Source organism: Corvus hawaiiensis, chromosome 22 (assembly GCF_020740725.1).
Source record: "Corvus hawaiiensis isolate bCorHaw1 chromosome 22, bCorHaw1.pri.cur, whole genome shotgun sequence".
Lineage (NCBI taxonomy): Eukaryota > Metazoa > Chordata > Aves > Passeriformes > Corvidae > Corvus > Corvus hawaiiensis.
Window position 1 is genome coordinate 7,817,548 of NC_063234.1, and position 12,507 is coordinate 7,830,054.

At 58.2% G+C, this 12,507-nt stretch overlaps 1 protein-coding gene across 1 annotated transcript; it reads left to right on the plus strand.

Annotated features, from left to right (window-relative positions):
* Positions 1 to 1,413: 1,413 nt before the first annotated feature.
* On the plus strand, positions 1,414 to 12,089 carry LOC125336973 (protein-arginine deiminase type-2-like). The gene is made up of 16 exons (XM_048326160.1): positions 1,414 to 1,523; positions 3,363 to 3,549; positions 3,627 to 3,696; positions 3,857 to 3,918; positions 3,998 to 4,115; positions 4,681 to 4,806; positions 5,600 to 5,778; positions 5,928 to 6,031; positions 6,128 to 6,239; positions 6,312 to 6,419; positions 8,443 to 8,594; positions 8,751 to 8,895; positions 9,524 to 9,617; positions 10,248 to 10,333; positions 10,448 to 10,576; positions 11,069 to 12,089. The coding sequence occupies exons 1-16, from the start codon at positions 1,417 to 1,419 to the stop codon at positions 11,300 to 11,302; spliced, it is 2,013 nt and encodes a 670-aa protein (XP_048182117.1). The 5' UTR covers positions 1,414 to 1,416; the 3' UTR covers positions 11,303 to 12,089.
* Positions 12,090 to 12,507: the final 418 nt, after the last annotated feature.

The following is a 12,507-nucleotide window of genomic DNA, read 5'->3' on the forward strand; positions in this document are numbered from 1 at the left end:
CCAAAGCGCTGGGAAGTCCCAGGGAAGCTTCAGGAGACCCCAGAGGGGCTGCAAAGACTCCGAGGAGAATCCAAAGAGTCCCAAAGGCTTCCAGGGACTCCAGGAGGCTTTGAGAGATCCCACCAGGCTCCCAAATCCCAAACCCGGCCCTTCCAGCCCCTTCCCCAGCTGGATCCAGCTGCACTCCTTCAATTTTGCCCCAAAATGGGACATTTCCCCCTTTTCTCTTTGCTTTGTTCCATGCTCCCAGGGAAGCCCCAGCCGGCCCAAGCCTTCTCCTTTTCCCGTTTCCTTTTCCCTTTTCCTTTTCCCTTTTCCTTTTCCCTTTTCCTTTTCCTTTTCCTTTCTCTCTTTTTAAATTATTTCTCTCTCTGGTTCCTGTTCCACCTGTGTTTCTTAGCCCTGGTCGGTTAAATAAAGAGGAGGTAAAGACATAAATTGTGATTTTTTTTTTTTTTTTCAGAAAACTGAATAATTTCCAGCTGCCAGCAGGGTTGGGGTGTTAAACTGGGGGTCGTTTGACCCAAATCCCCAATTTTTAGGGGGAGCAAAGTGATTTTTATTTTCTTTTATTCCCCAGGGACATTTATCACCCCAAATCTCAGTTTTGCACACACAGAAAAGCACCAAAACTTCCCCTTTTTTTGCGCTCAGCAAAGCCCTCGCTCACATCTGCTCAGGCCAGGGTTAAAAATAACCAACCCACTGGGATTCTTTTCCCCACTTCCCAGCTGGAAAACCGGATTTGGGATGTTTTGGATGACACGGAGGGAAGCCGGGGCTGGGAAAGGGAAGCCCGAGAGGGATACAAACAGGGAGCATCCACCCCGGCTCTGCTGCTGTCACTAATTGCTTGCGGCTGCCAGAAGCCGGGGCAGCAGTTTGGGCTGGAAAATGAATATTTAGTTGGGTGTTAACAAACGATGCAACCCCGGCTTGGGCGGGAATTGCTCCGGAGCGGCCTGGGGTGACAAAATCACCATTCTCTCTGAAAATGAGCAGGGGAAAGAAAAAAAAGGAGAGTTCTGCTGCTGCCTGAGGGCTGGGAAAGCGGGAGCAGGCGGGGGTTTTCCCTGGAGAGCAGAAAGGGAGGATGCGGCCATCCCAGAACGCTGCAAATCCGCGCTGGGGACGCCAGGTTGGGGTCAGGGCGGTGAGGAGGGACAGGGAGCTGGGGACAGCTGGGGGAGCTCCGTGCCCAGGGCTGGAGCTGCCAGGCCTGGGGCCAGCTGCCCTCCCTCCCTCTCCATCGCTGCCCTCCCTCGGGATCATCTTCCCGAGCCTTCCGAGGGTCCGGCCCAGCCGCCCCCTCCCTCCCATTGTCACCGCAGCCCCGCGGGCGCCCGGCAGGAGGAGGAGGAGGAGGGAGCCGGGGGAAGGAGCAGCGGGGCCGGGGGCTCCGTGGCCGGGGGCTCCATGGCCGGGGAGATGCCGCGGGGGGAGCGCACGCTGCGGCTGCAGCACGGCAGCCGCATCGAGGCCCTGTGCGTGCTGGGCGGCCACGTCCGCGCCGACGTCTTCGGGTGAGAGGGACCCCCAAAGCCGCCCCTCCTCCTCCTTCTGCACCTCTCCCCTTGCTCTCCCTCTGCTTTTCCTTCTAGGAACCCCTGCTCCTCGTTTTCCCTTCTGGGAACCCCTGCTCCTCGTTTTTCCTCCCGCTTTCCCAAACCCCACAGCTGCTGGGCAGCCACGTCCATGCCAACATCTTCAGGGGAGTGAGACCCCCAAAACTCCCCTTCCTCCTCCACCTTCACCTTTCCCCTCACCTTTCCCCCCTGTTCATCCATCTGAAAACCCCTGCTCCTCGTTTTTCCTTCTGGGAGTCCCTGCTCCTCGTTTTTCCTTCTGGGAACCCCTGCTCCTCGTTTTTCCTTCTGGGAGTCCCTGCTCCTCGTTTTCCCTTTGGGAATCCCTGCTCCTCGTTTTTCCTTCTGGGAGTCCCTGCTCCTCGTTTTCCCTTTGGGAATCCCTGCTCCTCGTTTTTCCTTCTGAGAGTCCCTGCTCCTCGTTTTTCCTTCTGGGAATCCCTGCTCCTCGTTTTTCCTTCTGGGAGTCCCTGCTCCTCGTTTTCCCTTCTGGGAGCCCCTGCTCCTCGTTTTCCCCCCTGCCTTCCCAAACCCTGCAGCCCTGACACCGTTCTGATGCAGTTCGTGGGCACAGCCCTCGCCGGGCTCTGCACTCCTGCCCAAATCCCCGGAAAGCTTTGAACACCCAGCCGTGTGTTTACCCCCAGCCCGCGGCGGGTCTGATCCTCTGGGCTCAGCAGATCCAGGGAAAGCTGCTGGAGAGCAGAGGGACGAGCAGGAACCCCAGGAGGGACTGCAAAGGAAGGGAAGAACACAAAACCCAGTGACCAAAACCTTGGGAAAGTGGGAAATCCCCAGAGCACCAACCCCGCTTCCCTAAAACAAACCCAACACTGAACTCTGGGATAATTATTCCCCCCGAGGGAAAAAGAAGGTGGAAAGCTCATTCCGGGGTTAATTCTGGTCTGCGCTGCTGCTGCCGCTGCGAATCTCAGCCTCGATGTTCAAGGCAAGCAGCGCGGCTACAGCTCCCCTGGCACCTCTCCAGGTCCAATCTCTTCCCAGTGGGATCCCCGGATCCAAGGAGCCAGGAAACCAAACCAGTTTTTCCGTGTGTAATTAAAAGCAATTTAACGATTTAAGAGACACCCAGGCGGGAGCAGAGGAGCGCTCGGATTTCCTCCCCCCCTTCCCGAGGGCGCAGGTCTGGTGGGACCAGTGGCATCCCGGGAACCTGATCAATGCGAGGTCTCGGGTGTCGGGGCAAACAGCCCAAAACTAATAACCCGGAAAGCCGAGGAAATTCGGGAAAAGGAGCCAGGAGAGGGAAAGGGGTTGCTCGGAGTGGCCGGGGAAGAGCAAGGGCATGTCGGACTGGGAGCAGGGCAGCACTGACAGCTTTGGGGCTGGAGAAAATGCCCCAAAAATTAGAGTTTCCCGTGGAAAAGTCTCTCGGAGGGATGGTCATGGTGTTTGGAGGAGCTGTGAAACAGCGGGTCGGAAAATAAGCAGGGATTTTCCATGGAAGTGTGAACCCCAACACCAGGCTGGAAAATAAGCAGGGATTTCTCCATGGAAGCGTGAATCCCAGCTCGGCACCAAGGGTTTGGGTTGGGTTGGGGTTACTGCAGATCTTTATCCACAGCCGTGGCTGCGAACACTCCTGGGGCTGAACCGGCCCCAAACCCGGGATAATTCCAGTTCCCAGGCGGGGAGCGGGGCAGGAAGGTGCCGGCGGTGAGCGTGGCGACGCCGGCATGTCCAGTCTTGGCCATGTGCCGGGCACTGGAATGAATTCCAGTGGGAAACCTCTGAAAATGCGGGTGTTTCTGGCAGGGCGGCCCCCGCCGGGGCCGTGGCCTTTGGCGTGAAGCACACCGAGGGGGTCAGCGTGGACGTGCTGTTCCGGGGCCGCGCCGAGCCCGAGGCCGTGCCCGGCGCTGGCACGCGGTGGCCGCTGGACGAGGGGACGGTGCTGAGGTTCAGCATGAGCCGGGCCAGCTCCGAGGTCAACGACAACAAGGTGAGGAGCGGGATCCTGGGAATGGGGCCTCCGAGAGGGAGAACATCCCTCCGCAATGTGGGATTCGGGGTTTGCAGGTCACTGTCAGCTTCTTCGCAGAGGGAGGGAAGCCCATCAACCAAGCCGGGGTGTTCCTCACCGGCGTCGGTGAGTGCGGAGGCTCCGCAGCCGGGAATCCATCCCGACCCCCTCGGTGCCGGGAGCCGGGGCAGGCACGGGGATGGCAAAGCCAGGTTTGCTGCGTCTGGGGGGTTTGCACCCCCTGCCCTGGCCGTGCCCCGGGGTGAAGGCGGCTCTGTCCCCGCAGGGATCTCCCTGGATGTGGACGCGGATCAGGACGGAGTGGTGGAGAAGAACAGCCCCAACAAGGTACCCCAGCCTCCCCCACCCACGGCAAATCCACGGGCTTGGTGGATCCTGAGCTCGCTGAGCCCCTGGGGTGTTTCAGGCGAGCTGGGCCTGGGGACCGGAGGGCCACGGAGCCATCCTGCTGGTCAGCTGTGACAAGGAGTTCCCCTTCATCCCACCCTCGGACTGCGGCCACGAGCAGGTGTTCAACAGAGAAGGTACCACAGCTCTCCAAAGTCCCCTGTGCCCAGCATTCCCGCTGCCCCCTCTCCGCAACCTCTCCCGAGAGGGAACCAGCCCGGGAACCAGCTGCTCCCCACCAGCTGCTGAGCAAGCTTCCCACGTGGGAATTTTCACGGAATTAATGCCGTGGAAACTAACTGGAGGCAGGCAGGGCACGGAGGCAGGGCCGGGGAACAGCTGAGGTTCCAGGGCTGGCACGGCGTGGGCTCCACGCAGGTGAGAGGAGCTCGGGGTGAGGCACGAGGCCGGCGGCCAGGAATACACCCGCCTGTTCCTGGAAAACCCAGCCCACGCCGAGCCGGGCCCGTCGGCGTTGCGAGGTCAAGGAGCGGCCGTGCCAGGGATGGGCAGGCAGGAGAAAAGGCGAAAAGGGCATTTGGGTCACAGCCCACGAGGCGCAAGCTCTGCCAGCAGAACTCGGGCTGGTTTTCCAGGTTGCCAAGGCTGGTGCTGAGGGAAGAGCGGGTTTCTTGGGAAGGAGATCCAAACCCCAGGAGGGGACGTGGAAGAACCCCCCCGGTTTGCTTTGTGTGCCCCCAGATCTGCTGGACATGGCTCAGATGGTGCTGAGGACCGAGGGGCCCCAGCGCTTGCCCCGGGGCTACGAAATCGTCCTCTCCATCTCTGCCAACGACGCCGACAAAGTTGGGGTGTTCCATGTGCAGAGTAAGGCCTTCCTCGCCTCCTGCTCTGCCTCTTCCTCCTCTGCCCCTTCCTCCTGTTCCCCTTTCTCCTTTTCCTTTTCTTCCTCTCCCCCTTCTTCTTCTGCCCCCTCCTCCTTTTCCCCTTCTTCCTCTGCCTCTTCCTCTTCTCTTCTCTTTCCTCCTCTTCCTTTTCCTCCTCTTCCCCTTCCTCTTCCTCCTTCTCTTCCCCTTCCTCCTCCCATCATCCCAGGTGTTTCTGAGATCCCTACAAGCCCTTTCCTTCCCATGTCTGCCCTTGTCCTCTCCACGCTCCTCAGATCATGCTCCCAACATCCCTTCATCCATTTTTTTCCCTGTGAATATCCCCTCTTTTCAATCACTTGGAAAACTTTCCCCCTCCTCATCCCTCGCCGTGGACACAGGGATTTAGGATTTGTTTTCTGGGAACAAAAGCCCTTGCCCGGCCCAGGAATGTGCCAGGAGGAGCTGGGTCTCAGCCCTCCGTGCAGAGGGAGTGTGGAGCAGGAGGGATGGGGCATTGTCCTCCCGTGGAGGAGCAGAAACTCCATGAGAACACCTTCCCAAGGGCTGCTCCATTCCAGGAAAGGCCGACACGTTTTCCCTCGTCCTTCTTGTCCATGACAAAATTCCCAGTCCCTTAACTCCTGCTTCAAGGTGCTTCTCACAGCTGGATCTCCACAGAGGTGGAGAAACCCCGGCACGGCGGGCGCGTGGGAGCTCCTTGCCCAAGGAAACAGGCGCGAATCCCAAAGAAAGCTCAGGATATTCCCGCTTTCCCCTTTCCCTCCCGGCAGATCCCTTCTTTGGGCAGCGCTACGTGCAGGTGCTGGGCCGCAGGAAGCTGTTCCACGCCGTGCCCTACCCCGGCGGGGCCGCCGAGCTCAACTTCTTCGTGGAGGGGCTCCGCTTTCCCGACGAAACCTTCTCGGGGCTGGTGTCCATCCACGTCAGCCTCCTGGAGCCGCTGGCTGAGGTCTGGCAACTCCCAGCAACGGGAGCGGATGGGAGACGGCCACAGGGAGAGTGGGATGGAGAGCTGATCCCATTAGCTGGCCCCAAAGTGACCTCGGGGGAGGGTGTTGGGGGGAACGGCGTGGGGAACGCTCCCGATTTCTCCCTCAGGGCATCCCGCACTCCCCGATCTTCACGGACACCGTGGTGTTCCGGGTGGCACCGTGGATCATGACCCCCAGCACGCTGGCCCCGGTGAACCTCTTCGTGTGCAGGTAAAGGCGGTGCCGTCCCAGCCGCGCCGGTCCTGGCGCCGGGCAGGGGAGGAGCTGGCAACAGGGAATTCCCATCCTTTCCGTCCTTTCCTCCAGCATGAAGGACAACTACCTGTTCACCAAGGAGATCCAGACGCTGGCGGCCAAGGCCGGCTGCAAGCTGAAGGTTTGCTTCGGCTACATCAACCGCGGGGACCGCTGGATGCAGGTATGGGGGCTCCAAAAACCGGGAAAACCCTTCCCTCCCGGTGCCCCACGCGGGACCTCCTCCCTTCTGCAGGACGAGATCGAGCTTGGCTACACCCACGCTCCCCACAAGAGCTTCCCAGTGGTGCTGGATTCCCCTCGGGAGAGAGGGATGGAGCAACTCCCCATCAAGGAGCTGCTGGTGAGAGAAGGGTTCCCTGCATTCCCGGGGGAGCAGCTTCCAGGGTTTATGCCCAGCCCAGATTCCCGTTCCTAAAAGCCTCCTTGCCCTTGGCTCCCTGCATGGAATTGCCTGGAAAAGGAGAGTTGAACAGCTCTGCATGGAGATTGCCTCCCTCCGCTTCCAGCCTCACCCCCTCAACGCCTCATCCACATCCCAGCCATCCGGAAAACCTCTGATCCAGAGGGTGCTGGAGGAGAGGGCAAGGAGGAGCTGACGCCTCTGGGAATGAAAGGCTCCTGCCAAGCTCTGGGATGGGATTTCTTCCCCCTGAGCATCCCAGGGACAAGCTGGTTTTTCCTTTCCTCCTCTGTGCCTGGGAATGTCCAGCAGCTTCTGAGCGGGAGAGGGAAGGAAAGCGGGAGAGGGTCAGTTTACTTCCTCGGAAGAGAACGGGATGCAGCAGCACCAGGAACATCCCTGTGGGCTCCTTGGCCAAGGAAAAGGGCTGGCCATGGGCAGGGCAAGCCTGGGATGGGGCATTTTGGGAGAGCCCAGCATGGAAAAAAGCTGGATTGGGCGATCCCTGTGAGATTCCCCCACGTGGAAAGGGCAGGACACCCCCAGGCAGCCACAGAATCGCTGTCCCCAACCCCAGCTGGGTGCTGGAGCAGCCTCAGCCCTGGCAGTAACGGGAGACAAGCACAAATCCCAGCTTTGATCACTTTGGGGATGGCTGGGGGCTTTCGGGAGCACTGAAATCCATCTTTTCTCATGCCTGGCATGAGAACATCCAGTCCTGGATTCATCCGGCGGGGTGGGAATAGCGAATCCGACTGCTCGGATCTTCCCTCTTTAGGAATTGCTCTGCGTCATATTTAGAGCCGCAATTTCAGCCTTGGGAGCTGCTAACACATTATCCTCCAATTTCTGCTTGGAAGCCTCCCCTAATCCCCACCCCGATCTTTCCAATCTAATTTTCCAGCTAGGAATACTTCGCCCGACGCAAGGGGCACGGGTCAAGCCCTGAGCCCCTGGAAGCCCATGCCAGGGAAAAAGGAGACGGGAGGGAATTATCCCCTCAAAATCAGTGTGGAACTGATAGCACTTGGATGTGACCTGCAAACCTGGGATGAACCAGAGCCCTGACAGATGAAACCGGGCAGGCTCCGTGGTTTTATTAAACTGAAATGGGTTGGGAGCAGGTGCTTCGTGCTCAGGCCCTCCCTCAGTGCCCGGACAAAAAGGGATCTGATCCCGGCCATCCCCCAGAAATGCACCCCAAAAATGCACGGGGAAAGCGGTGCCCTCTCCACCCCAGCGTCTCCAAACCCCCTCGGTTTCAAAAGGGAGTTTCTGGGTGGAAGCTGTGCACCCTCAGGTCTCCCTGCTCACTCCTCCTGACCTGTGTGTTTGGTTGATACCTATGGAAACCCAACCCTGACAAGTGGCTGGGATTTAACTCAAACCTAGCGGACACCCGATCTCATCCCAGGGGCTGCCGGGAGCTCCGAGCATCGACTCAAAGGGAGAGCAGGGAAAGCGGGATTTTGATCCCATCCCTGCCATTTTTGCCCTGTTTTTGACACTCCCTCGGGCTCTGGCACACAGAGCCAGGAGCTAATTACCCCTGCACGCACGGCACCTCCAATCCCAGATATATTAAGTCCTGGAAATCAGGGCTTAAGCAGGATTTAAGTGCCGTGCAGCCCTTGGGGTGGCTCTGCGCCCGGGGCAGCGTCACCCTCAGGGGCTGGAGCTCACCTCCCTCGCAGAGCCGGCCGGGAGCTGCGCTCGGGGCTGCCCAATTACCTTAATGTGGCCGCTTGAACCTTGGCTGCGGGGTGACACAGGAGATCAGGCCCCGGCTGCAGGCCCAGGCTCTGCTCCTGCGCTGTGCCGGTTATCCCTGCGCCTCCAGACCCTTCTCCTCCCGCCTTCCCTTCCCCTCGGGACAGGCCCCGTTGTTGCCGCACTCACCCACCCCGCAGCAGGATAAAGCCACGGGAGCAGCAGGGATCCAGGGCGATTCCTCTTCCGCCAGGGCCCCGATTTCGGCTACGTGCACAAGGAGCCCCTCTTTGAAGCCACGGCCAGCCTGGACTCCTTCGGGAACGTGGAGGTCAGCCCGCCCGTGTCCGTGGCCGGGAAGGAGTATCCCTTGGGAAGGATCCTCATCGGCAGCAGCTTCCCTGCGTAAGCCAAGGGGGAAACGCACATTTGGGATCAAAGGCCCTGGAATATCATCAAACCCGGGTTAATTGTGTGCCTGAGCAGGGTGGGGGCCCCCAGAGCTTGGTCCCGATTTCCATCCAAGTGTCCAGGCAGGTGTTGATGGGAATATCCCCCCAGGTCCGCCGGCCGGAGGATGACCGGGCTGGTGCGGGATTTCCTCTACGCCCAGCGCGTCCAGGCTCCCGTGGAGCTCTACTCCGACTGGCTGGCCGTGGGCAACGTCAACGAATTCGTCACCTTTGTCCCCACCTCCGACAAAAAGGTACCCCCTGGCCCCCCGTGCTCCTCTCCCGGACACCAATCCCGCCGGGAAAACCCCACAGCTCACTCCTGTGACACCCCCAGCCTGTGCTTGCTCGGCTTTCACTCCCGACCCCAAAATGAGGGATCTGAGCACAGCACGGGGACCTGCTGGGCTGGTAATGGACGCAAATACAAGGGAAAAGGTGCCTGCCAAGGTATCCAAGAAATTCCAGCCTCAGGATTCCCGGGGCTTTGCAGCAGCTCAGCATCTCCCGGGGGTTTTCAGAACATTTCTCTTCCCTCTATCACGGTTTTCCTGCTTCTGACACGGATTTTTTCCCTCAGGAAAACCTAGCCTTGGCCTGGATGGCTCAAAAAAAGGAACATTTATGGCCACATGTTTTCAGAACATTTCTCTTCCCTCTGTCACAGCTTTGGCTGCTTCTCACACAAATTTTTCCCTCAGGGAAACCAAGCCTTGACCTGGATGGCTCAAATCTGGAATATTTATGCCCACAAACCCTCCATGGGTTAAAAAAGGCACTAGAGAACAGCAAAAAAGGCCTGATTTTAAGAGTTTAAGCTCAGGTTCTTGGCACAAGCGAGTCCCTGAGGTCCTCCAGCTGATCCGGGCCGTATTCCCGCAGCGATTCCGGATGCTGCTGGCCAGTCCCGCCGCCTGCTACCGGCTGTTCCGGGAGAAGCAGAAGGAAGGCCAGGGACAAGCCACCATGTTCAAAGGCAAGGGGACAGCGTGTGGCGGCAGCTGAGCCCAGGGCGACGTGCGGCGCCGGGGCCGCGCGGGGACGCTTCCCCCGCCGCGTGTCCTTCAGCGGGATGCCTGCCCGCCGCCCCCGGCCTCCTCCGGCCCTATTTCGGGAAAGCGAGTGGGACGGGAGGGATAAAGGCCTCTGCGTGGAGGGGATGTTTGCTCCCCAGCATGGAGCCTCTGGAAATGCCAGCGGAGCTCCAGCACGGAGCGGGACAACTGGCGGCTCTCCTGTCCAGATTAGCACTGGGGTTTTTTTTCCCTTGAATTGTGATTTTGAGCACAATCTGTGGCAGGGCTGGGAGAAGTCTCCGTATCTCTGAGGGTTCCTCTAGGTCGCTGAGGGGACCCGGCCGTCCCCAGACCCGGGGTGACCTCATGGAGGGGGATGCTGTGGAGAAATTCAGCGGATTCCCGTGGGCAGGAGGAGGGATGACAGGACTTCTCCAAAGCTCTTTCCAACAGGCAGAGGTTTTCTTCCCTCAGTTTCCCAAGCTTTGGCCCTCTGTCTCAGGAAATTGGGATTTTTGAGGACTTTTTCCATCTCTATACCCCACCCTAAGCCAGCGCTGCTTCGTTTTGAGGGCGTTTTGCACATTTAGGGTACTCGGGGACAGACACGAAACGCGTCACCATCAACAAGGTCCTTTCCAACGACGTCCTGACGCAGCAGAACCAGTACGTGCAGGTAATCCCCGACATTCCGGGCAACCATCCGCATTCCTGGCCGTGACCACCGCAGCGTGGCACAGACCCTGCAGGGACGTGGTGCATTTTGGGCCCCTCTCCGCCCTGCTCCCAGCGCTGCATCGACTGGAACAGGGATATCCTCAAGAAGGAGCTGGGGCTGCTGGAGGAGGACATCATCGACCTGCCGGCCCTCTTCAAGCTGGACAAGCATGGAAAAGCTGTGCCCTACTTCCCCAACACGGTGAGGGGGATGAGTCCCCAGAGTTTTCCTAAAAAAAAAAAAATCAGCTGTCTAGGAAGAAAGGGAAATATCTCCAGGATAAACACAGGTCTAACACAGCTTGGCGGCTTCGGGGTTTTGAGGCAAAACCCTTGGAAAGGGGTGAAATTGCAAGGTGAGAGGCATGTTTTCCCCACAGTTTTCCCCCAAAAAAACCCCCAGCTGTCTAGAGAAAGGAAATATTTCCAGCAGGGCATGGATAAACACAGGTCTATCACAGCGTGGTGGCTTTGTGGTGCTTGCAGTGGGGTTTGGAGGCAAAAAAGTGCTGAAATTGCAAGGGGTGAGGCACGTTTTAATGATAAAAAAAGGGGGAATTCTGTTGGATTTGGAATCCTGAGGGAGGGCAGCCGCAAAAAGTGGCGCTGAGGAGGGTGGAAGAGGGCGATCAGCGTCTTTCCTTGGGCTCCATCCGTCCCGACACCGCCGATGTCCACCGGTGTCACCCCGCAGGTCACCATGATCGTCCTGGCCAAGGACCTGGGCATCCCCAAGCCCTTCGGCCCCGTGGCGGGCGGCGAGTGCTGCCTGGAGCGGCGGATCCGGGCGCTGCTGGAGCCGCTGGGGCTGTGCTGCCGCTTCCTGGAGGACGTGGCCTCGTACCACGGCAGCCTGGGCGAGGTTCGCTGCGGCACCAACGTCCAGCGCCGACCCTTCGCCTTCAAGTGGTGGCACTGCACGCCATAGGCAGCCCTCCTCCTCCTCCTCTGCCTCCTCCTCGTCGTCCTCCTCTCCCTCCTCCTTCTCCTCCCTCCGTCTTTGCCCCCAGCGGCTTTTCCAGCGTGTGTTGCTTGCGATTTGCTTCATAAATGAATTTGCTGTGAGGAAAAAGCTGGGAAGTTCAATAATTGCGGGGAATAACTGGGGGAGAAAGGGAGGGAAGCCCTCAGAGGGGTGAGGAGGGGCAGGGGTTTTACCGAAATCCTCCGAAATTGTCTCTAACACTGGGTTTTTTTTGTGTTGGCGAGTCAGGCATCACTTATTCTCGGCCAGGGTTTGTGTGTGGCTGACAGAGCTCCAGCCTCCACATCAATACAAAATATCTTCACTTATTTACATATTTTTTAACAAAGAAATTACTGTCCATTGGTTCTAATAATTCTCTTCCCAGATTAGCATTCTGTCCACTATTGGTTATTGATTTCTTGGTCTTCATGCTAAGCTAGGCCACATTCTTTAGGTTTTTTATCATCTTTTTCTCAACTTTTTCTGTTGGGAATCTCCATTTTTCCAGGCCTCAGTCTGCTCTGTATCTTCCATTTACTCCATAAAGGGCCATAAATTTAAGGTCCCAGATGTCCAATCTTCGAATCCCTTTGGCTTTGTTGAAGCTTGTCGGGGTTAGTTTTAACAAACTCAAAGTTTTGGTGACTAAATGATCAAAATAGGAGTAAGAGTCTGTGAAGAAGTTTAACTTGTGCTGGCTAGAAGTGGGCACTGCTTATGAGGAATTAAAACAAATAATTAAAAATTAGTTAGGGAAGTTACATTATTTCCAACAAGGGGGCACTTTTTTGCAAGGGGCTGCCCAGGGAGGTTTGGAGTCCCCATCCCTGGAGGTGTCCAAGGAAGGCCTGGATGTGGCACTCAGTGACAAGGTGGGGATCGGGCACAGCTTGGACTCGATGGTCCTGGAGGGACCTTGGAGGGCTTTTCCCACTTTAACGTCTCCGGGATTCTTTGCCCCCCAGCACCCACCATTTGCCCTGTTGGTGTTGGGGCAGGTCCCCTTTGAGGGGGGGGGTGGCGGCGCAGGCACCTCCGTACAAAAATAATGAGGGTGGGGATTAATGGAGAAAACACAAGGGGAATTCATACGCAGAAAAAAGGGGGATTTAGGCGTCCGGCCCCCGCCATCCCGCCGTGCCCCACAGGGCGCGCCACACTCAACA

Excerpts from the sequence above, each read along its gene's own strand:
- LOC125336973 (XM_048326160.1), top strand. The coding sequence starts at position 1,417 with ATGGCCGGGGAGATGCCGCGGGGGGAGCGCACGCTGCGGCTGCAGCAC. Across the intron at positions 4,807-5,599 it reads TGGGGTGTTCCATGTGCAGA|ATCCCTTCTTTGGGCAGCGC; the intron begins GTAAGGCCTTCC and ends CCCTCCCGGCAG. Across the intron at positions 8,595-8,750 it reads ATCGGCAGCAGCTTCCCTGC|GTCCGCCGGCCGGAGGATGA; the intron begins GTAAGCCAAGGG and ends ATATCCCCCCAG.